Consider the following 20300-nt stretch of genomic DNA (forward strand, 5'->3'; position numbering starts at 1 on the left):
CTCCCGATCAGCCATCTCCAATGTACCTTCTTGCGCTGCACGCTCGTCTTCTAAGTGCTCCTTCATCGCTGTTCTCGCTTTCCTCACCGGGTGCAGTGGCACGCCAAGAAGAGAATGCGCCTGAGCGAGTCGCCGGACTCTGATCCCGCACGTCAATCAACACGCCACTCTAGCGGGGCAGGAGAAATAACACGATGCCGTAGATAGCTTGACAGCTCGACAAGCGCCCTCACTTCAGATCAGTCGCTGAGCTTAACATGTTATCAAACCAACTCCTCCCACCACATGTGCCTGACAAACCTTGATTGTGGCGCCGGGTCCGCTCCGAGTAAGTACATAGGAGGTACGCTTACCAGTGACAGAACATAGCAGGGACCTACATGCCAATAATGTCTCGCGACTCCTTTGCTGCAGCTTAGGTCTCGACAGCGTCCGACGCCTTCAAGCTTCTATCCCACGCTGTTTACACCACGACTCCCGCATGCATCCCTGCACGCATTTTTGTACGTGTCGGCTGTTCTCATCACGTCAGAGAGGGGGACACGAGGCTAGAAAGAACCCGCTGCGGTCACCGGAGAAAACCAATTGCAGCATCGGTATACGACACCCGACTCACCACACGAGACCCGTGCGGAACAACACGGCAAGACATCCTTCAAAAGCACCTCATTTGATTCTGATGAAGTCGGTGCAATTGCCAAGAGAACCGAGTAAACGTACAATACGACAGCAGGATAGAGTATATGCAATACAAGATGCCGAAGGGACAGACTGAGACGGGGGATGACGGTTGTGACAGACTCGACAAGCAAAGACGGGGAGGATGCGGATAAGCGAACCCAATTGTCCATGGAGATATACGGGCTATGTACTACGCCGCCGCCCGCAGTCGACGCGGCGGGAGGGCAGGCGGTGGTCCGCGGCCGCTAGGAGGAGGACTTGACGGATGCGATGGCGTGGGTGTGACTAATGCAGACGACGGCGGCGGCGAAGAAAGATCCTGCTCGCTGCGATCAAGTGAGCCGGACTCTTCTGGAGATGGTGTCGATGGATCTGCGCCAGATAAGTCACCGCTGGCACTTCCGTCCCGGTCCTGGGCGGTCGATGGCGGGGTGAGCGAAGCGCGTTTCTCCCTGTCCTTCGAGGCGATCGATTGCAAGGCGGCAGATGCCCGCGACATCGAATTCAAAGACGGAGATGCGTCTAAATCAGGTGAACGCGCGACTTCAGGCTTGCTATGTACGGTCGTCGAGGCGGCACGGGGAGGAAGGGGAGGAGGTACCGGTCGCGGCGGCTGCGGTGATGCCAATGGCGCACCCTCATCTCCCTCCGATATCGATGGCGGCGCAGAGTCCTGATCACGACCCGTAAAGCCTGTTTGAGATACAGGTGCTGGCTCGCTCCGTGTGGATGTTGTGGAATCAGATGCGGGATTCTTCCACAAACGGTATACGCTTTGCAACGGCGCCTTCTTCGGCTCCTGCGGGACCGGTGGTGGCGGCGGCGCGTAGCCCATCGACATAACCTCCCCGCGATGGCTCGCGTGTATGCCCGGGATGGACATTGTCTTGGGGGGAGGAGGTTGTGTGTGTATCGTCGATGGCGGTCGTTGGTCCTCCACAGGAGGAACGCCAAATACTTGACTGGCGCTATGGTGAGATGAAGCCGAGACCTGAGAATCTGTTCTCTCCAGCGCAGTGAGAGCCTCATCATGTGCGCTCACACCCAGTTTCGACGCGCCTGTGGACGCAGGAGAGATGTCACCAGGTGCATTGTCGGACGAGGCGCTCTCCGCTCTATGCTTGCCCTTCGCGCTGGGCGGCACAGGGATGGGGTCTGCAGCACCGTTGCTTCTTGAGGCGTGCTCCTGGACGGGTGCGCGCTCTCTCTCCCGCCTTGTCTCCACCGCAGCGCGGACTTCAGCGTAGCTCGGCCTGACCGTCGAGGTTCGGCTATCCGGACGGCGCTGGTCTCCGTGGCCCGCGTCGGGGACCTCGTCCGCCGAAGCCGCCGATTGCCCGGAGCCATTGCTTCCCATGGTGTCCCGTCGGAAGTTTCCCCAGCTGACACCCCATTTGCGCATCGTCTCCTTGGCCGTGTTGCTGAGCGCTTGCTTGTCACCAGCACGAGACTTGAGCGTCTGCAGGAACGTGGTAGCTGGGCCAGTAGACTGCTGGCGAGGAGAGCTTCCACTGGCAGGGCTCTTCGGTCGGTAGTTGGAAGTCTGTGAGTCTGACGCATCGTCTGAAATGTCGCCTGCATGTGAGGAGGAGAGTGAAGCAGCACGAGACGACGCAGACCGAGAATGCTGTGAAGGGGAACGACGTTCACGAGGTGTAGGGGACAGGAATTGCGCTTCGTCGGCGTCATCGGGCTGCAATTGAGTGTCATCATGAGGCTCCGACGTCTTGTCAAAGTTCGGCAAGCTTGAGCGGCGCGGCGCGACAACATCTGATCCGAGGGTCCTTCCTCTCGAGACGTATTCCTCTGGGAGAGGCGCACTGGTCAAGGCCACCGTAGGCGTATCTGTCCCGTCTTGCCCGTTCGAAAGCCGTGGGCGCCGCCTTGCATCGGGAGAGGTACCGGGGATAGCGGTGGGTGCAATGTCTACAGTGGTGGCCCGGGCCATGGGGGATGCATCTGGCGGAGATGTGCTCGTAGCCGTATGCTCGACTTCCTCCGCTGAGTGTGAACGGTGAACAGGCGGTCGCTGGGTCTCTGCCGCATCTAGTTTAGACGTTTCAGATGATGGTGCAGATGTCGCACTTGTCCCGTCTGTCGACGTAGGTTGCTCGTTGCTGAGGGTTGAGGCCTGCTCTGAACGGGATGCATCTGCCCAAATGCCACCACGGTGCTGATACTGGGAACTCTCAAAGAAGGAGATGTCGTCCATGTTGGGCAGCACGACGGACTCGTTAATCTGCATGATACTTCCGATCAGCAATCCATGCCTAGTGGGGCAACTGGCAGACAACGATGGAACTCACTACTTCTCTGACCTTCGACTCAATTGTACTCAGGATCATGCTCCATGTGATTTGACGGTCGCTCACGACAGGCTCCACGTCCATGACGATCTTAGGCATCTGGGTGAAGGCGTACCAGATACGGCTACTTGGCGGTCGCTTGACCTTGACGAGCAGGTTCCCTTCAATCTCCCGTACGACCAGAGCCAGAACGAGCTTGACGACGTAGGTCTTGAATCGCGCACCCAGATTGATCGTCGCCGTGGCCTCCACGGTAATCCGTACCTCGCCTTTGTACGCCACATGTACTTCTAACGAGGCGTCTCCCTCCTTCGTGAGCTCCTTGAGCATAGGCTTGCTGAGCGTCGGTGCCCTGTTACCGACACTGACCTCCCGGACCTTGATGTCAGTGAGGAATGTAGGCCGCTTCACCTTCGAGATCTTCTTCATGAGCCTCCCGATGATGTACGACTCCAGAGTCTGCGTCCGGTAGTAGCTGAAGAATATCCGACCGAGAAGCGCGTTCAGCCACCGCATAGGGATGACATCCGGCTGCTCGTCCAGCGTCGCGACTAGGTGGGACATATCCTCGGGTTGGTAGACGGGCTTCAGCGGCTCCAGCGTCGAGCTGTTCGCGGGGTTGTCCGACGCGTGCACCAGCGCGAGGTACCAATCCTCCATCTCCACCGCCGACCGGACGAACACGAACCACGGCGTCGACGCGTCCAACGCCTGCTCCCTCGCCTCGTCCCGGGCCTTCTCCGCCTCCGCCAGCTTCTCCCGCACCCGCTGCTTCTGCCGCGGGCCCCCGCCCTTCTCCTCCACGACCTCCTCGACGTCCTCCCCGCCCAGCTGCATCTCCCGTGTCACGCTCGGCATCCCCCTCCCCACGACCGCCTCAGTCTTCGGCTTGAGGCAGATCGCGTTCCGCTTCGCGAACAGCTCGCCGTCCGGCAGGCCCTCGGGGAAGACGACGACGTCGTGGCCGCTCAGCTCGATCGCCGCCTCGCACTCGGTCATGCTCTCGTCCTCGTACAGGTAGAGCACCTTGCCCTTGAGCGCGACGTACCAGGTGTCCTTCGGCCGAGACCGCTTCGGGTCCTTCGAGCGCGCGTCCAGGAAGCCCCTCACCATGTCCACGTACGAAGCGTCCGTAGGCGACTCTTCGAAGGTCCGGCGCACGGTGAGCCAGCCTTTGCGGACTCTGGGGGTGTCATTGAGCTCGGTCGGGGACGGGGCAGAGGTGGTGGATGGGTCATCGGCGTTCTCGTCCGCCTGCGATTGCTCGAGCTCGCGTTTCTTGAGCTTGTCAGGATCAGGGTCTCCAACGGGAACCGAGGTGTAGATGGTGTAAAAGATAGCACCGAATATGACGAGCGGGAGGAATGTAATGCCGCCTAGCACATACGCATAGAGGAGGGCTTTCAGGGACATCTGGTTGTGGGACTGCCTGGCGCGCCGGTAAGATGAGGAGACGACCGAGACAGGATTCAAACGCACGTTTATGTAGGATCAGCGAGCTCTGTGCCGAGCCCGATGGTGAGCGTAGAGCATGGAATACGTGGTCGTGGCGCCGGGGCTCGTGTTAGGTAGCCACACGCGGTGAGGTCACCGCATACAGCCATCAACCAGGCACGTGCGTACTGCCCGGTTGGGAGGGCGAACGGGCGCATCCCGCTCAGCCTGCGCGCGCGACTTCGCATCGGACGCAATTCTGATATGTCGCGTGCTCACAGATAGCATTGCCAGATACCCGAATACATATGTGCGCAGGTGGTAGAATGAGAGACAGCGAGGGTCATGTACATGAAGCAGACGGAATAAGGATGCGTCGAATGCGAAATATGCAAGTAGATGATGCAGGGGTGGGAATGCGGCGTATCGCCATATGTAATGCTCGCGACGACGGGGATGTACCAACGTTTCAGCCTTCTCTATGGCTGCTTCGTGGGTAACAATTCCGTCCGCGGGAGGGGTGCATGCGCTCGACGGCCCTCTGCCGTCTCGTCGACAGGGGCCTTGAGAACATGCCTTTTGACATCTGCTCCTGCACTGGCGGCAGCTGTGCATACCAGTGTCCGTCTTCGTACCTCCAGCGTTCCACAAGTGGGAATGGCTTGGCCAGAAGGGGCGGGAAGACGTCGTTGAGGGCAGGATGCGTCGGGACGGGCAGCCGGTTGCCGAATGCAGCATCCTGGTACGGGATCAGACACGTATCCTGCCGCGGTAATGAGGGACAAGGTGTAATGACAATGGTCGGTATGGAGGGGTCGTCATTAGTCGTCACCAATGGGATGTCATGTACCTGAAGTAGAATGTTCATTCAATGTTTCTACAAGACGGACGACAACACCTGAAACATACCCTAGCACAGATTCGCCGCCTGCCCCGCGGCCGCGGCGACGGCATTGAGGGCAGGGCTGTTAAATCTACCGTGCTCTGGCAGCGTTTCAAGCTTGTGGGTAGCACGTCCCGCTCCGCAGGCTTGTACGCGCGTCGGTATAAGCTCACAGCCGCCGGCAGATGACGTTCAAGCGCACATACTTACCTCAAAATATGCTGTCTCCCGTTCAGAGGCCAGCGCGACCTCCATGTCCACAAAGAGCTGCGCGAGATGTTCCACATCATCTTGCAAGGTAGAAGAGAATATCTTGTATACGGGCACGACGGTACGCGTGCAGATGTCGGACACCCTATTCCATGCAAGCTGGGGGATGGGCGACACGAGTTGATAGAGTTCCTCGACGTTCAAGTTCTGTGTGGAAGCAATTAATGAACATCCTCAATCTCCTCTATTGTAAGATGCACTCACCAGAACCTCTCTGTCGTTGTCCGCCTGTGAGCACCGCACTCCAACCTCAATTGTCGACGTCAACGTTCTCGAAGCCGCTTGAGACAAGCGCGACAGCATACTAGTCGCACAAATTAACAATGGGGTGTGGGCAGGGGATTGTTGCTAGCTGTGAAGGGACGCAAGATGACCAGTCATCCGCAGGTCAGGCAGTACGTACATGAGGACGGCGCGGAAGGGCAAGTAGGAAAGGGCAAGCCTGAACAAAGCCTAAGTACAGTGTGTGGGGTGATTCCCCACCTGATCATTGGTCCGCTTGTCCTGAATTCCCGGTGCCGGGTCCAGGCGCCTCAGGGTCTCTTGCCCGAATCGGTCACCTGAGACGCCCCCAGATTACGATCTGCGCTCCTCCCCTGTGTCCGCTTCCTGCCCCTGACTCAGACCGGTCCAGAGTCTACCCTCGCTGTCCGCGACACACTCTAAAGTTCACCGGACACGTCCCAAAATGACCCATGATATAATATGAATACGAACATAAACGTGAGATCTATGCGGGGCGAACGAATGCGGTAGTGCTACAGTGGACCGAACGACCGGATATACAGTGCGAGCAATATGTATGTAGAGGCTACAGCGTGCAGTGAGTGATGCGATGATATCAATGCGAAAGAGCGTGTGCTATGCGAGAAAGAGCCTAGGATTCCCAGTCCGATTAATACGCGTTCCAGTTCACCGTCCCAAAATTTGTACTAGGCGAGACAGCAGTGGGGGACATGGCACCGGCTCCGAAGTCAAAGCTGGCCGGCAGAGCCAGCTGCATCTCAGCCGAGACTGATTGAAGCCAAGACCAGTCCGAATCCATCAGCGTGTCGCCCAGCTGCATGCCCGCCAAGGAACCATCGTCTCCGAATAGGTTAGCAGGTTGTTCGTCGCAACCATCCTCGGAGATGTCCTCCAACGAGCTGGCATCCTCCACCTCCATTGAGCCGTCCTCGTCGTCTTCGGGCACAACGTCAAGGAAGACGTGGCTTGCGACGTCCAGCTCAGGTAAGGGGAGGATAGGTTCCGATCGCCGCCTGACGAAGTCTTTGGGGTCGTATTGATGCCCCGACAGTAGGATCTGCGGCTTGAAGGCACGGACCGGTCGCGGATGTTGGATCTCTACTGGGCGCGGCAGCTGGATTTGATGAGGGGCGATCGATGAAATAACAGCGGAATGAGAACCCGAAGCCGGGCTCGACGAAGGAAGATTATCTGCGATCGAGTGCGTCATTGGGTCAGCGGGGGCGGGCACGATTGGCGGGATGGCCTCGTGGCTAGGAACGAAAAATGATGGGAAGTGGCAGGCAGCTAGGCTTGCAGGTTCACTATGCCGCCTGATCGCTGAGGCAGCAGCAGCGTTGCTGACAGGAGGGAAGGTGATCGCTTGGGGAGCGGAGAAGTCGAACGAGAAGTTGAAAGGAGAATGGGGCGCAGATCCTGGGACGTAAGCGATCTCGTGCTCCCCCTTCTTCGCTTCCATGCCGAAGGAGAAGTCCAGTCCTATTAGAACTTGAGGGTGCTCGGAAGGCGAGCCGAAACATGCTTCACTGGGCGCAGGCGTCGTAACAGCTGTCGTGTCGGACGCTGGCGTTGGGAAGTCTTCGGCATAGGGTGAATATGCTTCCGCATACGGATTCGAGCCGAAGCTCGACCGTGACATAGAGCGCGAGAAGAATGAGGGGGACTGGGGTTGCGACATGTCGGAGCTGTAGTCATCCAGCGACAAAGGGTCGACAGCTTCAAACAAGCTAGACGTCAGAAGTAGGTCCTGAGGGAATTCTGGCAGGTGAACAGTCAGACAACACCGTATATTGCAACGTCTGATGACTACCCACCAATGCCATCAAACCCATTCCAAAGGAACTCCGGGAAGCCGGTGCCGCATGTGGGTACCTCCGGTCGAAGTGCAACGCCCTTGTCGCAGGGAGCGGCGCATACATCGCTAGATGATAGGGGGTCTGCGTCCGGCCCGAAGTTGAAAATCATTTGAATAGCTGGTCGGGAGAGCGAAGGGGAAGAAGGATTGGAGAACGACGAGGCCAAGGCCTCGTCTGGAGGTATATAATCCTCTGCTTCGGTGGCGCTGGGGCTTGGACGAGCGATGGCATTGCCAAAGGAACTGGCATAATCGAGAGCCCCGTGCGGCAGACGACGATCGAGAGGGTGCGCAAGCATGCTTTGGAAGTTACTGGGCGCCTGTACGCATCGGGAATGATCAGCCCATCGTTCTGGCGTATGAATTACTTGGAACAAAAGACGTTTAGACACAAAGCACTTGGGTGATGCACGAGGCGGAGTGGCGAGGCATACAAGCCATATTGTCGCGATGAAGCCTTCGCGCTGATTGTGCGGTTGCGGCGTTGGGTGAAGAGGGTGCTCACTTGGGTCATCTGAGGCTCAGCAGCCTCGTTAAGGTTCGGCGCCCAGTTGGTCAAAGGGTGCGGGCTCCGATCACCATTTGGCGGAGGAGCGACTGCGGCACACCTGCGCTTGTCGCCGCGAAGTTGGTGGTCGCGTGGATGGCTCATCTTCATTCGCTTGTAGGGTGGCTCACAGACATCGGGGCGATAGGCATCGTGGGACGGAGCAACACGTTTGGGAGAAGGGAATGTCATGGGGAGGACGGAGTGGGGGGCGGGGGGGAGGGGGAGACAGGCGGGTATTTGTATGATTGGGAGACGGCATGGCGCAGGGACGATGGACGAGGTTGTGAACGGAAGCTGTGAAATCGGTGAGAGACCGTAAGCGAGAAGCGTTCCAAGAGAGCTCCAAGTCACCCCGAAAAGGAAGCACGACCACAATCATCCTCCGGCCGCGGACACCTATTTTCGCCGCTTCTCCGAGTATCAACCCATCTCAAGACCCAGCCTGATACCCATCATCTTCCGAACCCGCCCCTCATGAGAACTTTCCGAGTCTCCCAACGCCATTTGCCCCTTTACAACTCCCGGCCTTCCTCATACTACACCCAGTCCACGCTTGTCAGTGTCACCAATAGACTGCTCGCTGTCCGCCTCTGTCGTAATGATGACTGCACGCACATATCCGCACTTCCATACCCACTGCGCCCATCATAGACACGTCCCTGTCCAGTCCTCGTATCTCAATTGCCCGCTCGTAGATCACACCATAGCACAACACGATCACTGATGCCCCAGCTGCACAGTTAGAACCTACTTACAGAGGCACTGCCGTCGCCGTGCTCCCTCTGATACGCCCGTCGCCGCACATCGCCCGCAGCGCCGCTGGATGGCGTTCTGCGGTTATGCGATTCCCGCCCTTCCTCGGCTGCGGCGTGCGCTATTGCCTCCTCGCCTGCGTAAGTAGCCTAGGCAGAAGCTAGTGTTCCATATGTTATGTAGGGCACTGTCCCTGGACGTTCCTAAGTGATCCCACCAAGCAAACTCTTGTTGGCATGACGTGCGGGCGTGTGTACGATTCTCCTCGTTCCTCCGTCATCGCACCCCCCAGCGCCCGATCTCGCCGGTTGCGGTATGAGTCCATACGATCAGGGCAGTGCCTTTCCCTCGCTCCGCCGCTTGCGCCCGGATCGCATTGAGTCAAACAACACGTGCTTGTCTTTGGGAAGATTGTTATGCTCCTTGAGCATGATAGAGCGGAATGCGGGCGAATGAAGATGCGAAGCCGTCGACTCATATCGAAAAGAAGAGCCAATATGACACAACCACCGCCACTAGCTTGTACCCTGGCGGAAGTGGACGCACCAGAGGCAGCGACGTTCGCACCGATGTATTCCACATCATATCCACCAGCACGGTGGCGTCCGGAAGTGCCGCTCAACTCATTCCTTCCGCACCCCCCGGGAGTAACGCGGCTGCGGCTGCCCAACTGTGTCGTAAAGATATCACTCGCTGGTTGTTTTTATCACACCGGTGTCGCGATTCAGCGTAAAAGACGCGGATGGCAGATACGTCTCATAGGCCCCGCTCGCTCCTGGTCCCACAGTCGTGCCCTGCTTCTGCCAAACCTCGCCAGGCGGTGGGGCGGCCACGGCCATCTGCGAGCTCAGTTGCATGGAACAGCATAAACTTCAGAGTTCTGTCCGGAAGGCGGAATTATATCGCCGCCAAGCGAGCTGTCATTCCTTCATGGAGGGGAGGTCCCGCCGGCGATCCCGCCTACAATTTGATTGGACTCAGACCGATGACATCTCCTGCACCAATGCCAAAGCGCGCTCGCTTCAGCGGCGGGAAGACCTAGGGTGGATGAGAGGCGGCTTCTAGCCACTATTCACTTCCACTGTGGCGAGTAGCGGATGCATTAGTCCTCGTCTCGTCCCTTGCAGGAACAGCCGACATAACCGCGCGTCAGCAGAATCCAAGATGCGAAACTCAGGAACTCCATGCCCGCAGGATTGGGAAATGTAAGAATAGGAGAGCTTGTACCATCGATATTCTTTGACATTCTCGATCACTACCAGATATCCAGATATTTGGACAACCATCGGACGACTAGGATTGTGGCACATGCACGATGTGACATCGTCAGTAGACAGGCTTCGCAGACACATGGATGCCAACGTACCTGCCACAGGTGAGCTTTCATGATCTAGCTCCCTACGTGTGTAAAAGCGAGAATGCGCACGGATATCGTAGGCCAGAGGAAGCGCTGACTGAGAGAACAGGAAGTTTCAACCAATCATGATTGAATATCAAACCTAGAACATGATCAGAAGATGCCCTAAACATTGCGACCGCAGCATCATGGATGGTGCCAACAAATGTCCTGACAAGTATATGTACATCCTACTGCAACATCTTCCGCTGACGTTAGTTCATTAGAATGTCGGACTGCAGGCACAGTTGCGTCAGCCTTGATTATAACCTGATTGGATGGAAGGCTCACCGACGGCGTGTTCATCGTGTACTTCTCTTCCAGAAGACCCGTATATGCCCGCGTTTCGAACTCGTCCAGCTGGTGGATATGCGGCTGCAGCTTGTCCGCAGGATTGAACTCCCAGATCTTGGCCACCGCAGGCAACGCCTTGCGAATCCGGTCGCACAAGAGCAAGGTCTCCGAGAGCGGACGTCCACGGTGCCAATCCGCCTCAAACGCTATCTTGAGGAAGACTGCAGCACGAAATAAGGTGAGCGTTCTCGCGCGTAACTCCACCGCGTAGCGAGCGATACGTACAGGGGAAGTTCTCGTCGTCTGGCGGATACATTTCCGCAGCTTTCTTGTAGAACTTCGCTGCTGCAGCGAGCATGCTCTCGGCTTCCTCGGCATCCCCCTCCTGCTTTGCGCTAAGCCCTTGCTGCATGAAGATCGCACCCAGTGTGCTGCGGGTCGATGCCCTGGTCACCATGCACTGGTTCGCGAAAACGACTCAAAGAGACATACGCATGGGCATCCGCGATCGGGAAGACATGGAAGGAGTACCAAGCGCCCTTGTCCAAAGGCGTGCCGTCTCCTGCCTTTGGAGGGTTGCTCGTCGTTTCCTCAACCATGCTGTTGGCCATTTCGATCAGCTCCTCAACGCTGAACTCAGGTTTCTCGTTCTCGGGACCTGCTTCGTACTCCACCAGTGCCTGGCAGAGCTGTTGTTCACACAATCGTCTAGGGATTGAGCGTTGCTGGAACTCACCGTGAGATACGCCTCCATCCGGATACGCTTAATTGCGCGGATGAACGTTTTCAAGAAGATTACGCCACGATCAGAAGTCGGCACGTCATGCCAGGTGCTTGCTCCCCACTCCAGCACGTCGACGATGCTGTTGTAATATTGCATGGCTACGGGTTTGCTCTGCCCGCTGCGATCCGCAAAGTATGCCCTTAGGAACCATGCTCTGAGCGTAACGTAGATCAACCAGTGTGTTCACACAACGGCCAGGGAGCTGTTAGTTGCGTACCGGATAGTAGCAGCCAATGCATTGCGTGTCGCCTTCCAACCCTTTTCCTTCAGGAGCTTGACAGCCTCCTCCTTGATCGTCTCTGGTCCACCTTCTGGCCAACCGTCAAATGCGGCAAGTTCGAATTCCACTGCGCAGAGCAAATCATAAGTAGCCGATCGTTCGGGCCCGTGGTTGACCGGCAACGAAGCACAACGCGAGCATGGTCAAGGGCATGGCGGACCTTGCAGTTGGAGATTCTCGATCCAATCGGGAGAGTCCATATGAAAAACGCGTTGGTCGCGCAGCAATCCGTTGACAATTAAATTCAGAGCCTGAAGAGACCGTTGTCACTCATATGTCGCCAGCCGAGGGCAGTGGCAGGAAGGCATTACGTTCAAGTTGCCCTCGGCACCTGTATCGGTCCTCTTGAGCTGCTTCATGTACTTCACGCCGTCCGAGAAGTCCTGCGCGAACGTTGTCAACCAGGGTTCTGCACCCGAAATCCCCGCGGGTCGATATCCTCACCTTGTATGCGTTCATCAGCGGCCATGCCTACATCGTATGGACCGTTAGACGGATGGGACAGATCTTCGACCGCATAGGCTACTGACACAAGTGTTCAGAACGTTGTTGGCTGTGAGGACGCCTTCCATCGACAACGCTCTCATCCAGGGAAGTTTCTCTGAGAGGTTAGGGACTGAGAACAACCGGTCGTCTGGCATGGACCGATCTTTGACTGCGGCTAGGCCCTGTTCAGCGAGTCTCAATCCTTCCTCGAAGTGCTGCTTGAGCTGATCCTCCTGTGGGGAGAGCCCTTCAGCCGGCAGGGTACCGAGAGCCTTCTTCCACGCGTCGATGCTGAGCTCGTGGAGACGTAATTCCTGCAGTCACTCTGGGGTCGGTCTCACATCTTGCAGGGGCGACAATGTGCGACCCACATACGCAGCCTTCCCAAGCCGTGCCCATGCCTTTCCGTTCTTGGGGTCCAAAGTGACGGCCTGCAGTGCCCCGATGAGACGCATACAGCCAGCTGTCAAGCGTTGACCATCCGCACCTTTCGAGCATCTTTGGCAGCATCAAGATATCTGCATACGATGAGCAAGCACCGCCAGCCGATACATTGTGTCCGCTCACTGTTTGAGAGCAATGTAGGTGGCTGCACGATTCGCGTACAAGACAGCGTTGTCGCCATCTAAATTGATAGCTTGCGTGTACTTGGATCGTGCGGCGAGGTGGTCGCCTCTGATGTACAAGGCGTTTCCATCGGCTTTGAGCTGCTCAGCCCGTGGTTTGTCATCGTCTGATGCCATGTCGATCCTTCCTTGATAGACAGGTTGGCGACATATACGAGTGTGGGACAGAGCAGATGTCTTAAGCTCATAAGACTCCTTCCAGGCTCTTCCGAAGATCACTTCCGAAAGAGGAAAGTATTTACGTATTGGTGGAAACTTCGGCTACCCGCCAACTCCTGTCCCTTGCTCAGTGCAAAGAAACTTCGCCAGACAGCAACAAAGTAGAGAAAACCTGCGATGTATTGTTGAGAGGCAGGAACGGAAGTGAACTAACTGGTAGGACAATACTACAAAGGTATGCGCATCACGGCGACTCACGGCGACGACCATGAATGTGCTCAAGCGAACCATCACTGCTACGCGAGCATTCGGAAGATGCAAGAGCGTGGCACAGAAAAGACAGAGCGATCAACACCGAGATGCTGCGCAGTTACAGGCTAAGAGAACATCATGAACAGAATGCTGGGAACATAACCTCCACCCCTGACTGAGTGCACGCCGATTCCGATTCCAGACCACCTTCCGCGACTGTTTCATCCAGCCTCCGCCTATACTACAACATCATTTCAAACAAACAGCGCTCACTCGCTGACCACCAGCCCTGCCATCGCTCGCTGCACCTCCGGAACTCCGTTGCCAGCACCGCCGACAACGCGAGGAGGAAGACCTGGGTGCCTGACTCCAAGTGCCGCGCCGAGCATCCTCTTGCCCGGATCGCCGATACGCGGGGCGCCGTGTTCAGGTTGCGCGGCAAGAACGGCAGGGTCTGAGGTCGTCGGATCGACGGGGGAGACGTCCGGCCCGAGAGAGGAGGAGATGAGTGCGTTGAGCGTAGGGTGGGACGGGATGTTAGGAAGTGTAGGCGACGGCTCACGGTCGCGGTCGCGACCAGCTTGGTCTAGCAAGCTGCCGTTCGCTTGGGCGCTGCCATTGGAAGTGTTGTTGTTACGGTAGGAGTGGCTGATGGAGACGCCCCGCGCGTGCGAGACAGAGTTACGGACATTGTGGCCGCGCCCGGAGTTGTTGTGCGTCCTAGAATTAACGGACAGGATAACGTCCTGGGCGTCGGGGCCATCGTACGGCTTGATGGTAGCGGTGCCCGACGAGTTTGGGGAGGTGAAGATGGAAGGAGGGAATGCAAGAGCGTGCAGGTAGGCTCGCTTCGCTGTCAGGTGGCCGCCATGTGCATGTTAGCAACCGAAGAACCAGGAAGAACACTCCAACTGTGGTATTCAGCAGCATATACACGGACTCACCTACGGTAGCATCATTGAAAACAATCAGAAGGCTAGTATCGTTAATCCACTTGATCTTGAAGCCACCGTTAACATTCTCCCATTCGGAGAAAGCGGCTTGGATGTCCCTGGTTTTGAGCTCCTTCGGGAAGCCGGTGAGAGACAGGATGCGAGTGACGCAGGCGGAGAGCTGGGATAGGGCTGCTGCCATCGTAGCACGCGAGATTGTGGTGTGATGAGGATGGGGGGACTGGGCAACGGACGTGCAGTTGTTGCTGTGCGAGCGGCGGGTGGATGATATTGAAAACGAGTTAAAGGATGATAGAGCTATACGTTAAGCGGGACAAGACGGTGTACGAGGAGGAAAGAGCGAGGAGATGGTATACAGAATCGAGCAGAGCCAAGAAGCGCACCAGCCTCTGAGGCGCCGGTGCGCATCAGGCGCGGCCCCGCCTATTGCCACGCCCACGGAATCTTCCATCATCGTTCTGACGGTCAGCGCTCCAAAGCACTGTAACCATCCGCAGTAGCCGGGACAACCGTCGTACTCGTGGACGACATCCAACCCTCAGACCGTCCAAGAGCACGTAAACTACGCCCTCGCTGTCCAGGAAACTGCACTTATATTGCGGGCAAGCGGACGCTAGCAACATACAGGCGATACGAACAGCGAAGACCGACAGCAGCCAGCTCGGCTGCGCTGATTTGATAGGGCACCTCTTTCCAGGTAGAAGGTATCAAACGCAGTCAGCTTCAAGGAACATCCAAAGGAAAGGTGTAGATATTCCAAGTCATGGTCAGAGTGCCAACGACGAGCGCTGGCATGACGATTATGTACAAGGCGTCTGAGCGAAAGCAAGAATACCTCGGCTACCAAATATGCACGCAGGACATACCTAGACATGGCATAGGTAACACAACTATCTCCTGAAGCCACGGAGGTATTTGAAGCACGTATACGCACTCTCGAAATGTCGACTACCAGGAAGGTGTCTGATTCAATGAACCAACCCAACAGAGCCTGGAAGCGTCTTCTTGCAACAGGGTACAGACATCATGAGCGTACTACAACCTCTGTCATTGCTGTGAACAATTGATAAGCCACAGGCAAAGAATTTTCTTAGACTGATATTATGGGATGGCACGCAAACTTAGACAGACGGATGAAGCTGGATACAAGCAGCTTTGTCCAGCCGCGAGTCAAGACGAACTCGCCTTCGGCTTGGATGGAAGAAATAGTGTGACGCGTCACGCAGGGACCCCGAACATCCCGCGCCCAAAATAAGCCGCCAGGCAGAACGGCCGCGAGCACCGAGACCTCATCTCACCAGGCGCGTCGAGACCGCGATGGCCGACCTCACCAACTTGTATCCCTCTTCAACACCTCTGGACTTGCCTGCTCCGTACGCTATGTACCATGACCTAGATGGAGACCTCATACGCGCATGGCAAATACTCCACGAGCTATCTGAACAAAATGCGCTCAACCAGAAGATGGCCGCGACTCTTGCGTCGCAGGCACATGCTCTCAAAGTATGCACCCATTGCGATTTCGTTGTTCCAGAGCGTTCATGCATGTAGAGTGTTGTAGGATGAAGCAGCGAACGTTGCGAGTGCCTGCTCACTTAGGCGCGTAAATCTCGACATTTCGAAAGGTGCGTGTATTTCTCGTACTGCGTGCTGCAAGACACAGAACAATGTAATGTTTGCATTCCTCGTATCAGAGGTGTTCGAGTCGGAACTTGAACGCCAAAATGCACAAGTCATCATTGAGAATCATACGCTGCTTCAGGAGAACAAGCAGCTCTCTGCCCTCTTGAAAGAGTATGAGGAGACAATGGAGAACGTCATGACAAAGTTCCGCAACCATGCAGTACGTCAGACCATTCTCATACACGCTTCTCCATTCCCAAACTCACAAGCTATGAAGATCGCCGCACAGCAGCACGAGCTCACCCTGACCCGACATTACGAGACCCTCATCCAGAACCTCGACAACTCCCTCGCCCACAACGACCTCTCCACCAACACGTCCGCGACCCTCTCCCTCCACCGCCTCGCCCAGTCCCTCCGCGCCCTCCTCTACTCCATAAGCGGCGAGCACCCCGCAGACTCCCCGTCCCAAGACGACCCCCACGGCCAGCACGGCCAGCACCACGCCCTCCCCTCCTCCGTCCCCACCCCCGAAGAGCTCGACGCGCTCCTCCAGTCGCGCGACGACTGGGCCATCGAGCGCGAGGCCGAGATCGCGCGCCTCGAGCGCGAGAACGAGCAGCTCCGCCGCACGCTCGGCATCGACCGCGCCTCCGCCGAGGCGAACGGCTGGCTCGAGGACGAGGCCCGCGAGCTCACCTTCCGCCGGCACGTCGCCGCGCCCGCGCCCTACCGCTCCGGGAGCCCTGGCCAGGCGGGCGTCGTGCGGGGGAACATACCCTTGTTCGACGGCCCGGGCCAGATAGGCATGGGCATGGGTCCTGCTCCGGGACAGGGCTCGGGGCCTGCGCCGGGGCCGAGCATGGGACCACCGGGGCAGGGGCCCGGGGCGGGGCCTGGGGGACCAGTGGGGATGCCTGGAGGGAGCGTGATCCAGCCTGGGATGAGGGGCGTGCAGGGACGCAGGCCAGCTATGTTCGGCCGCGGGCGGGGCGGTCCTCCTTTCTGGGACGGGATGAACCAGCCCGCTCAGGAGCGTCCGTGGCAGATCCAAGGAGGGTTCGACATGAATCGGTGATGTTGTCATAGGTTCGCTCTGTCGCACTCGTTCGCTTTCGTGGATTAGATATTATTGGCCACATTCCATTCCGACGTGTGCACCTGCCCTTCATCCGTAGACTCGAACTCCACGATCGTTATGAAAAGGCGTAAGTCATGATCATTGTAAAGGTTCGTGTAGGATGCGAGTAAGTACAGCGTGAAGGGCGTGATATCACCGAGACCGGGTATGGTATGGATGAGCTACTGGTACAACAACGCACACAGCGCACTGTGTATGCGCGTCTACTCCTGCGCGAGGCATGCATATGTACAGCGAGTGAGATGCAAAGATGGTACAGTGCGAAGAGGACAGGCAAATAAACACTAACGGCGCATTATAGGGGAAAAGGTCCTAGACATATACGAGAGGCGAGGCGAGGCGCGCCGCAGCAGAGGCTCTACCCTCCAAAGGACAGCCACAAATACACTGCCCCACTGCGACGACGCCCTCCACGCGAGTTGTAAGAGAGGAAACGGGGAGATAGCAAGGAGGGCGTGTGGTATTAGTGGGAGTCATGACGTGTCCGAACAGCCGAGAGACATGGAGCGCAGAAAGCAAGCGGAAAGCGATTTGCGGACGCACAGCTCGTTGACAAGCGAGAGAGACCGAGGTCGAGGCGGACAGGTATCGCACGAAGGGAGGTCGACACACCGGCAGCTAGTAGACGGTGCCGGTCCCTACCTCCCAACTGAGGCTGCTCCGCCCGATACCCTCCCAGGCGATGCCGACCATCTTCTCCTTGCCCGCTGCGAGGGTGCCGTCGCGCGCGCGCTGCCATGCGATGGCGTGCGCCTGGCAGATATTGTGCAGGGCTTGCAGGCGGAGAAGGATGGGGTTCGCAACCGGACGCATGCGAGAGATGCGCGCGTTCGGCTGGTAGGGAGGGCGGAACGGGGAGCGGGGAAGCGGGGGAGGGATGGGAAAGACGCGCTCGTGCGCAGGGGCCGAGTCGGAGGAGGGGGCGAATAGAGGGATGAGGGTACGCTGGTATTGGGGGGCCGAGTCGTCCCGGTACATGTCGAGGTCGGCGAAGAGCTGGACATCTAATGAGGAGGCGCGGTAGCCCTCTGGCTTGAGGCCGCTCTCCAGGCGACGAGACGAAGAGGCATAGCGCACCCGACCCACAGGAGACCGCGAGCGTGATCCAGAAGTAGATCGGGAGCGCTCGCCGTAGAGGTCGACGCCCGCGGAGAACATCGTCGCCCTGACATATGCGCGTTGGAATTGCGCTGCGAGATCTATGATGGTGTAGACAGAGCGACTGACGTGGTGCACTAGCATCGTCGTCGGGCTCGGCGGCGGCGACTGCTCGTCTACTTGACCAGACAAGCTCACGCGCCTGGTGAGAGGCCGACCGCGGCCGACTGCGAGAGGCTCCTTACGCTTGGGTCGAGGCGGAGGAGGAAGCGCAAGCGGGTGCTCAGAAGCCGGAACAGTCGGCGCACTCGGCGGTGGTTTGGAAGACCGCCTACGGGTGTGGATGGGAGAGTCGGACGGCGGCGACGTCGACAGAGGCGAGGAGAGAATGGTGAGTTTGCTCGAAGTGAGGGGCGAAGAAGAGGGTGTGGTAAGGGTGGTGGATGTGGAACGGAAGGAGCTCTTGCTGCCGAACGAGAACCAAGAACCAGAGCGGGTGACGGTGGAGATAGAAGACGAACCGGCGGACGACGTACTCGAGATCGAGTCGGCCGTCGACGCCCGCAAGGCTCTGGCGGTTACGGACTTCTTCGCTTGCATCACCGGCTCTGGAATGGTATCCTGGCCTGTTTTGCCCTTCTCGGCCAGCTTGACTGGCTCTAGGAGAATGGCAAGCAGCTCTGCCTGCTGCTTATCGCGTCGTACATACATCCGGTTATCTTCCTCCTCGCCGAACAGGGGGCCATGCATGGCGGTGAGAACGTCGGAGAAGGCGACAGACCGCGAGACACTCTTTGCATGCTTGAGAGCAAGCTCCCGCTGAGCTCGCGGGAGGGTCAGCGAGTCCTTGTCCGTGGGCGAGCGGCTGGTGGGAGGAGAGAGCGACATGGGGCGAGACGGTGGGGACGGCATGATGTCGTACAGGAACTTGCCGCTATCGTCCGCCCTCCTCTCCACGCGCGTGGCCTTGGGAAAGCGCGAGTCGGCGTTCCGGAGGGAGTCGTAGCAGACGAGTTGCCGAGGCTGGGCACTCGCTATCCTTAGCTGCGAACCCCGTGCGGCCCGGGATGCCTCGGCCTTGCGCTGGCGTTCGCGCTCACGCTCCTTCGCGAGGCGCTCGGCCTCCCGCCGCTCGCGCTGCGCCTCCTCCTTCTTGCGCGCGATGCGGGCCTTCTCACCTCTGAACCGCTGCATGCTGCGCTCCCAGACCTGTTCGCACCGCCGCAGCCGCTCCTCGCGCAACCGCCTCTGCCGTGCTTCGCGTGCACGTCGCTCGGCCTCCTGCACACGCGCTTCTGCATCGGCGTCGAGGCGGAGACCGCCTTCGGGAACGAAGGAACTCGAAAAGTCTTCGTCGCGCACGGCTGCGATGCGCGGGTCGTCGTCGCCACTGACGTCGATACCGCGGAGTTTGAGCAGAAGGATCTTGGCGAGGTGCATGTTGTCCAACGCGTAAGCGACATGCATCTGGTCCTGGAGCGACCGCGGCGGAGACGGAGGGGAGTCATAGTAGTCAAGGGGGCGGTCGAGGCCGTAGTCCTGGAACTCGTCCGGAGGTGTCAACGGACCGAGGGGCGTTGCTTCGGAGGCGTCGGACAAGACGCTGCTCGACGAACCGGTGCGCGGAATGGTGTCCGACGGTGACGAGGACAGGGAAGAAGTATGGTGTAGTGGTGAGGGGGGTGGAGGAAGGCGTGACGAGGACGCGACGGGTTGGACGGCCGGGCGCGCGCTGTCGCGTGAGTTGAGGTAGGTGGTTCTGGATGACGATGAGGAGAGCGGGCGGGTCAGTATGTGAGCTGGGGCTTACCTGGGTGGAGAGCTGTGGTAGGACTGCGAGCGCAAGGCCAAGGCCTGCTGCTGGGCCTTGCGCGCGAAGGCAATGGGGGACACGTCTCGCGAGCGACCTCTGTCCATGGGGGAGACCGCTGGGGAGCGTGACTAGGAGGGATGTGGGAAGGAGATCAGACAAGTGACGACAAGAAAGGGCTTATACGTACGCACGACCGGTGGCCTGGCGGATGGGAAAGTGAGAGCACAGTGCGACCACGCCGGCAGATATGCGATGCCTCGAGGCGGCGTCTTCCAATGCAACGAGTTCACCGTGATATCAGAGATCTATGTAGCCCAGCGTCAGATCCACACCGACCAGATCTGTCTCCTCTTCTCGACAATAATGCACAACTGCTCCCCACAGAATGCTGCAGCCACACAATGCAGCCAGCAGTTC

At 58.1% G+C, this 20300-nt stretch overlaps 6 protein-coding genes across 6 annotated transcripts; 1 reads left to right on the plus strand and 5 right to left on the minus strand.

The window, feature by feature from the left end:
- Positions 1-779: 779 nt before the first annotated feature.
- Positions 780-4400, minus strand: DICSQDRAFT_96213 (uncharacterized protein; the record flags this gene model as incomplete). The annotated part of the gene is made up of 2 exons (XM_007360481.1): positions 780-2920; positions 2988-4400. The coding sequence occupies 2 exons, from the start codon at positions 4398-4400 to the stop codon at positions 872-874; spliced, it is 3462 nt and encodes a 1153-aa protein (XP_007360543.1). The 3' UTR covers positions 780-871.
- Positions 4401-4798: 398 nt separating this feature from the next.
- On the minus strand, positions 4799-5974 carry DICSQDRAFT_76522 (uncharacterized protein). The gene is made up of 4 exons (XM_007360482.1): positions 5779-5974; positions 5515-5721; positions 5331-5450; positions 4799-5271 (listed from the first exon to the last, which is right to left on the minus strand). Exons 1-4 carry the CDS (start codon positions 5875-5877, stop codon positions 4891-4893), a joined length of 807 nt encoding a protein of 268 aa, XP_007360544.1. The 5' UTR covers positions 5878-5974; the 3' UTR covers positions 4799-4890.
- A 274-nt stretch (positions 5975-6248) lies between these two features.
- DICSQDRAFT_151465 (uncharacterized protein) lies at positions 6249-8399 on the minus strand. The gene is made up of 3 exons (XM_007360483.1): positions 8181-8399; positions 7635-7995; positions 6249-7578 (listed from the first exon to the last, which is right to left on the minus strand). The coding sequence occupies exons 1-3, from the start codon at positions 8331-8333 to the stop codon at positions 6470-6472; spliced, it is 1623 nt and encodes a 540-aa protein (XP_007360545.1). The 5' UTR covers positions 8334-8399; the 3' UTR covers positions 6249-6469.
- Positions 8400-13177: 4778 nt separating this feature from the next.
- Positions 13178-14587, minus strand: DICSQDRAFT_131388 (uncharacterized protein). The gene is made up of 2 exons (XM_007360484.1): positions 14200-14587; positions 13178-14108 (listed from the first exon to the last, which is right to left on the minus strand). The coding sequence occupies exons 1-2, from the start codon at positions 14387-14389 to the stop codon at positions 13525-13527; spliced, it is 774 nt and encodes a 257-aa protein (XP_007360546.1). The 5' UTR covers positions 14390-14587; the 3' UTR covers positions 13178-13524.
- A 1001-nt stretch (positions 14588-15588) lies between these two features.
- DICSQDRAFT_46626 (uncharacterized protein) lies at positions 15589-16909 on the plus strand (the record flags this gene model as incomplete). Its single annotated transcript, XM_007359786.1, has 4 exons — positions 15589-15711; positions 15770-15833; positions 15903-16051; positions 16109-16909. 4 exons carry the CDS (start codon positions 15589-15591, stop codon positions 16907-16909), a joined length of 1137 nt encoding a protein of 378 aa, XP_007359848.1.
- A 129-nt stretch (positions 16910-17038) lies between these two features.
- Positions 17039-19987, minus strand: DICSQDRAFT_151469 (uncharacterized protein; the record flags this gene model as incomplete). The annotated part of the gene is made up of 2 exons (XM_007360485.1): positions 17039-19829; positions 19881-19987. 2 exons carry the CDS (start codon positions 19985-19987, stop codon positions 17591-17593), a joined length of 2346 nt encoding a protein of 781 aa, XP_007360547.1. The 3' UTR covers positions 17039-17590.
- Positions 19988-20300: the final 313 nt, after the last annotated feature.

Source organism: Dichomitus squalens (assembly GCF_000275845.1).
Source record: "Dichomitus squalens LYAD-421 SS1 unplaced genomic scaffold DICSQscaffold_1, whole genome shotgun sequence".
NCBI classification, from domain to species: Eukaryota; Fungi; Basidiomycota; class Agaricomycetes; order Polyporales; family Polyporaceae; genus Dichomitus; species Dichomitus squalens.